Source organism: Typha latifolia, chromosome 14 (assembly GCF_019914945.1).
Source record: "Typha latifolia isolate L0001 chromosome 14, TyphaL0001v2, whole genome shotgun sequence".
NCBI lineage: Eukaryota > Viridiplantae > Streptophyta > Magnoliopsida > Poales > Typhaceae > Typha > Typha latifolia.
Genome location: NC_133099.1, coordinates 4592685 through 4599657, shown reverse-complemented (window position 1 = coordinate 4599657; position 6973 = coordinate 4592685). Strand labels below are relative to the sequence as shown.

Sequence of the window (6973 nt, the reverse complement as noted above, 5' to 3'; positions counted from 1 at the left end):
TAATATGGTTGTTTTACACACACACACATATATATATATATATATATATATATATCATTGATGATATAGATGATATATATAAATGCTCATTTATAACATATGATTTATTATCTATTTATATATTACTGAGAATACATTTATACATTAATATTTTAAAAGGTGATACTAAAATTGCTTAGTCTATTGATACCATAGTTATTGGAATCGTACCAGACCGAGTGGTTGGACCTATGAACCGACTACTAAATTAATTCAGTTTTGTTATTAGACTAGATAAGCAATCGATTCGGTAAAAAACTAACCAACTAGCAAATGAACTAGTAAACTGTGCAACTTAGCTATTTTTTGGCGAATCGGTGTGACAACTACTTTTGCACAGTTACCTTAATACCTAATTATTCCATTTTTATCAAGTATTTTAGTCCTAAATTTTGAAAATATTTAGTTAAATACATATTTTCTTAAAATTAGTTGTTTTTTTTTTTGCACATATGCCTTTAAAAATTCTAGTATTTGCCAGTCTACCTAAATAAAGCTCATATTTATATGTATATCGCTTAAAATACACAATTGTTGTATATATACTCTCTAAAAACATTATTTGTTTTGTATGAATATCCCCTTATTGTAAACTACCATTAAAATTTAAATAGAATAAGATAAAAATATCCTTATTTGTAGTTTTCTAGTATTTCTCTTAGTTAAAGATATTTTTTTTATCTTTTTCTATTAAATAACTTAATTGAAAAAGTATCCAGGAGGGTACTTCTATAAATGATATATATTTTGAAGAATATACATACAATTATACTACTTTATAGATATTTTTATTTTTAGAATTATTTAGAACTATCTAAATATCTATTTAAATATTTTTTAAAGAAATCAGCAATTCGATGGATGAACCACTAGCTGCACCATATCTGAGTGGGTATTGGTTTGGTCCTATTCTAATAACTATGGTGGATATTATTGTGGATGATATCAAAACACTATACTCTCAATTATTAAAATTGTAAAGTTACTCATATTTAGAGAGACCCATGGTTGCAGATTTACTAGCTAATTAGAGTAGAACAATATGTTAGGACAGTTTAGGGTTTAGGGAAGCTTTTTGTAAACACAAAAATTAATATATATAGTACATATGCCTACTGTGGAAAGTATGTTGTAATTACACTATGGTTGCCTACTATATACTGATATACAAATATTCCTAACTGCCATTTTTTTCTTGAAGAAAAGGCATCAATTATTACCTTTCATTTTAGTGATATTTTTATCCAGCTTGTATTTTCATTATGGATGTTAATACAGTATGCTTTGGTTGTATTTGACATTGCTGACTACATTAAATCCATTCAAATTTAATTAGACAAAGAGGTATTAAACTGCATAATTGTATGTAGTGAAGTGTTATAAATTGAGGACAATATACAGAGAAATTTATTGAACAGCGTCAATGGTAATCAAAATCTTGTGAAGCAATTGATCTGCATTAGTTAAGGGAAGTAATTAAATATAGATGTGCAGCAGTTGAACCCATGATTGCATAATTATGAACTAAGGTTCAATTAAATTTAGTTCTGATCAGAATAAAGATAGGTCAGAAGAAAGTTTAGAGAATAGAAGAAAAATCAAAGACTGAGAAACATGGAATAAAGCAAATGTGAACCAATTTATTATCTAAATAAAAAAGGGAAAGGGTCTTAATTAATCTTTTCCCTCCCATCCATAAGATGTAATCCAAATGAAAAAAAATACTCATCTAAACTGAGGAGCCCAGATGGATTGGGTCGGATCCCATTTTGGCCTATCTTTGGATCGGGTGCATATAGGACCCAGATCATGACCTGATCCATTAACAAACCTAAAGTCTACAATCATTTATGAGAATTTGTGTACACTTGTGAAAGTGAAAGGAAGGAAAGAGACGAGAAATTCTGGAGCAACAAACCACACGATAAGATGACGATATGGATAAGAGTACAACTCCCCCAACTTCAACAACACAAGTTCTTTTCCATCAGACAACTACCCATGCTTGGCCATCATTTGATACCGCATCTATTGGTAGCATCTTAGCCTCAGTGGATGGCCAGAGGCAAAAACCCAATCCATTGGAACAAACAAATCCATCTATCCATAGCCTTGCCTTCAGATTCGTATAAATTGTCGAGCTAAGAAACTGCAACAAATAAGTCAAAACAACGCAGGAAGACTGGTGGCCATCCAGGAAAAAGAGGTGAAGAAGAGACATTAAAGTTATTCATAGCGTGGGAATTAACTTACAAGAAAATTCAATAAATGAAGCATGTATATGAAGTAAAAGATTCAGTACCACATCTTTACTCAAGCATGCCAAAATTAAAGACTAACAGAGGATACAGTTCGGTACACAAGCATCAGAAATAATAATCCATAAATCAGGCTCACTTTCCTGAACAATAAGAAGGAAAAGAAAAATAGAGAACTCAGCGTGACAGGCACCATTTATTAGAGGCCAATGGCCTTGACTCGTTTATGCTGCCCTTTTTCCCCATAGGACACTTCACTGCTTTCATTTAAACCAGAAGGAAAGGACCGTTGTGAGTTGATCTTATAGACTTTTGGCTATTGAGATGATGTTCTCTGCTGTTATGCCAAATTCCTTGTATATTTTCCCAGCAGGAGCACTTGCTCCAAACCGATCAATCCCTATCGCCTTGCCCTTGCTTCCGACGTACTTCTCCCATCCAAGAGTAGCCCCTGCCTCAATGCTTATTCTTGCCGTTACGGCAGCAGGGAAAACACTCTCCTTGTATTCATCTGATTGCTCATCAAATAATTCCCAAGAAACTAGTGACACAACACGGACGGTCTTCCCTTCCTTCCTCAGCTCATCTGCAGCCTTTGCAGCAATCTCCAATTCTGAGCCAGTACCCATGAGAATGAAATCAGGCTTGTTGCCTGACGAGTTGTCCGAAATGATATATCCTCCTTTCTCAACTCCTTCAATAGATGTTCCAGGAAGGTGGGGAAGCTTCTGACGGGAGAGTGCTAGGACCGATGGCCTCTTTTTGTTAAGGACTGCAACCTTGTATGCTCCGGCAGTCTCATTTCCATCAGCTGGTCGCAACATCAGAATGTTGGGCATGGCTCTGAAGCTTATCAGATGCTCAATAGGCTGATGTGTTGGTCCATCTTCTCCAAGACCAATAGAATCATGTGTCATCACATAAATGACTCCCGCTTCACACAAAGCAGAGATCCTCATGGCAGCCCTCATGTAGTCAGTGAAGACAAAGAAAGTAGCACAGTATGGGATAAGTCCAGGGCAGTGGAGGGCAATGCCATTGCAAATGGCACCCATCCCATGCTCTCTCACACCAAAACGGACATTCCTCTCCTCTGGAGTGTCCTTTTGGAAGTCACCAAACATCTTCAGCAATGTCATGTTAGAAGATGCAAGATCAGCACTGCCTCCGAGAAGCCCAGGAAGAACTTTAGCAAGAGCATTCAGGCACTGCTGAGAGAGATTTCTAGTTGCATCTGCTGGACTTTCAGGAGTATATTTCTGGACAGAAGAAACAAGCATATACTAATGAATATTTCCAGCATATAATGCTTACTCACACTATAGCTATGTTACAATAGCACGAAAATGTTAAGCTGGGAGAAATGTTTACCGGAAGTGCATCAGCCCATCCAGCAGGCAACTCTCCTGAAATGATAGTTTTCAGAAGTGCTGCATCTTCCTTGTACTTCTTTTCATACTCTGCAAACTTGGCATTCCATTCAGCTTCAAAGCCAGCACCTTCTGGGACATGGCGGCTCCAGTGACTGCACACGTTAAATGGAATGATTGATCAGGTCTAGATGATTTAGTTTGGTCAGCTAAGTAGAAATTTAATACAACATTTACAGACCTCTTCACATCTTCAGGTACATGGAATGGCTCATAAGGCCATCCCAGGTTCTGCCTAGTTGCATCAACTTCCTTAGCACCTAATGCGCTCCCATGTACACTGTATGAGTTTGCCTTGTTTGGAGATCCATAACCAATGGTGGTTGTCACCTGAAAAAGCAATAATTTAATAAGATTCTACAACTCCATATGACACAACTACAACCCATTGATACTGGTACAACCAGACAAACAAACGAACCTTGATCAATGTGGGCTTGTCCTTGACAGCCTTTGCTTCCTTAATTGCAGCACGGATATCATCATAGCCTGTGTTACCATTCTTCACCCAGATAGTGTGCCATCCAAGAGCATCGAAGCGGGCACTTACATCTTCTGTGAATGCAATCTCTGTATCTCCATCGATGGAGATATGATTGTCATCATAAAACGCGATCAGTTTTCCCAGACCCCAATGCCCAGCCAAAGAGCAGGCTTCATTCGATATGCCCTCCATTTGGCAACCATCCCCAAGTATAACATAACTAAGGAAATTCATGTATCAGTTTAGGAATAGGCATGATGAAGAAGTTCAGATGTAAAGATATAATTACAGGAAAGATAAAGAGTATCGACAGAAAATTACGTGTAATGATCAACAATCTCATTGTCAGGCTTATTGAAACGAGCAGCTAGGTGCTTCTCAGCAAGCGCCAGGCCAACAGCATTTGCAATACCCTGGCCAAGAGGACCTGCACCATTCAACAGACACCATGGCAGGTGAATATTTCTCAACATTTTGTGGATGCAGCCTTTAGTAATAATGTAAAAGGGACACAATAGCTTGGTTAAAGCAGCAAACCAGTAGTGACTTCAATTCCGGGGGTTTCAAAATTCTCAGGATGACCAGGAGTCCTGCTTCCCCACTGGCGGAATTGCTTCAAATCTTCCTCCTATAATACCCAATTGAAACCATCAGAAGCTTCGAGATTATTATTTTAAAAAAAAGAACAAAATAGAACGATCAAGCAAATACACAGTTCCAGACAGAAACTATTTTTAAATTTAAGTTGCAGATACCAGACCCTACTAATATGTAAAGCAGCTGAAACAAGTTGCTTAATGCTTAATTGAATCAATTGTTCCTAAATAAACTCATCATTACTGAAGAATTTTCCACTCAAGTTACTAGATCTGAGCTCCAACATGGTCAAGAACAAAAATAATATCTAAACAAAAATCTATTCCTCCAGCTTTATCATCTCTCACTTGCTTCCCCTTTTACAGTGGAGTTGGAGACTGACGATGACAAAAGCCAATTTGTCCCAAACATGCAAAAAACAAGGAAAAAGGCAGAATCTCTTGCATGAAACAGTTACAGATTTAAGCAATCAAGATCTAAACTTTATGAAAAGGCAAACTTAGATTTATCTGTTCAAATCGATCCTAATTGCTCACTGCAGAGGTAGATCCAACTCACTGAAGACAAGAAAGAAGACCCGATCGAGATAAAGTTTCCATCTTCTATCTTTATGTTTTTGCTGGTCAAATCTAAAAATTGGCCTCAGGAAACAAAATTCTCTCACCTTGACACTATCATAACCAGCAAGATGAAGCAGCGCGTACTGGAGCATGCACCCGTGTCCAGCCGATAGCACGAACCGGTCCCGATTAAACCAGTACGGATTCTTAGGATTGTACTTCATCATCTCATCATAGAGTATATGCCCCATTGGCGCGCATCCCATGGGTAAACCTGGGTGCCCGGAATTCGCCTTCTCCACGGCATCGATGGCCAAGAACCGGATCGTGTTCACCGACTTCTCCACCAACTCATCCGTCGCCACCTTCCCCTGGAGCGTCTCCACCGCCGCGGCCCTCACGGTGCCAACGCGCCGCCTCGGCTGCGAGGCCGGGAGACGCGACGACCGGAGGCCGACGCCGCGGCCGGCGGCGAGCGAGCCGAGGCCGAACCGAACCGGGAGGAGGGGGAGGCGGTCCGGGTGGGCCGGTTTGGGGGAGGAGATGGAGCGGGATATGAGGGATTGGGAGGCAGTTAAGGAGGAGGATGCGGCCATGGCTACCAACTGTTCGAGCTTTTGCTTCAAAGACTAAAGATGACTTCCTCCTTTGTTTTCCCCCTCTCTATTGGGTTGGTGAGGTGAGGGGTGACGGGTGAGGGGTGAGGGGTGAGAGGTTTAGGAGGCTTTCTTTGGGTAGTAATATAAAAGAAATAGGGGGCCAATGGGAGCTGAGGCGGTAGGTTCGAGGATGAGGGGAGAGTGGACAACCGTTGGATTGGGGATGGGCAGATCCTGGCCGTTGGAAGTGGGTAGGAAACGACTGCCTCGTGTTCGTTTGACCAGTTGCGCCTATTCTTGTCTATATTTTGCTGCCTACTTTATTGAGGTTTTAATTGTCATTTTAGGCTGGATTTTGCGTAGCTTTTTATTGCATAAAAAGTAAAATGGGCAACCTAAGAGAAAGCGGACGTGGCAGCCCATCATTGGCTACCAGTGTCTTCCAAGTGTATTATTGTGAAAACTTGGATCTATGAATATGTAAATGGATAAGTTTTTTTTTATTTTTTTCTTTTATTTTAAATCAGAGTTTTATTTAGCTGACCTAACCCTTGTATGGAGGGGGCCTTCGCTACAAGCCGGATACACAGGTCCGAGGGGATTGGGCCCTCGGTTCCCATCAAAATAGATTTACACTCTACATTTCCCCCACTTTGCCGCTCAATCGGCATCGAGGTTTCCTTCACGTAAAACATGCATAATTCTATGGTTTAAAAAAGAGCTAAGTATTCCTCTACACTCAGCAACTAAGCCAGAGAGCCTCCACATTTTTTCTTCTTCTTTTTGTTAAAATATGTAAAGAGACAATGAAGGGCAAAATTTTTATTTGTATATAGAAAGTTAGAAGTTGAAATATAAACTCTATGTAAAGAAAATACAAATGTAAATGAGTTGTCCGTAAAATCGATTAGTCGCACAACTTTCAAACATATGTTATTTTCTAACTCGAGTACTTATATAGAAATATTTAAATTTTTAATAAGTCATTAAAAGAGAGAACGATAAT

At 39.1% G+C, this 6973-nt stretch overlaps 1 protein-coding gene across 1 annotated transcript; it reads right to left on the bottom strand.

The window, feature by feature from the left end:
• Nucleotides 1-2321: 2321 nt before the first annotated feature.
• LOC140800754 (transketolase, chloroplastic) lies at nucleotides 2322-6095 on the bottom strand. The gene is made up of 7 exons (XM_073155586.1): nucleotides 5473-6095; nucleotides 4749-4839; nucleotides 4533-4638; nucleotides 4149-4431; nucleotides 3909-4057; nucleotides 3669-3822; nucleotides 2322-3556 (listed from the first exon to the last, which is right to left on the bottom strand). The coding sequence occupies exons 1-7, from the start codon at nucleotides 5962-5964 to the stop codon at nucleotides 2600-2602; spliced, it is 2232 nt and encodes a 743-aa protein (XP_073011687.1). The 5' UTR covers nucleotides 5965-6095; the 3' UTR covers nucleotides 2322-2599.
• Between the last annotated feature and the right edge of the window lie 878 nt (nucleotides 6096-6973).

What these genes read in the sequence shown, in the direction of transcription:
- LOC140800754 (XM_073155586.1), bottom strand. Translation starts at nt 5,964, where the DNA reads ATGGCCGCATCCTCCTCCTTAACTGCCTCCCAATCCCTCATATCCCGC. An exon ending in CTGGTTATGATAGTGTCAAG is followed by an intron (nt 4,840 to 5,472) that starts GTGAGAGAATTT and finishes TGGGTATTATAG; the next exon opens with GAGGAAGATTTGAAGCAATT. An exon ending in CGGAATTGAAGTCACTACTG is followed by an intron (nt 4,639 to 4,748) that starts GTTTGCTGCTTT and finishes TGAATGGTGCAG; the next exon opens with GTCCTCTTGGCCAGGGTATT.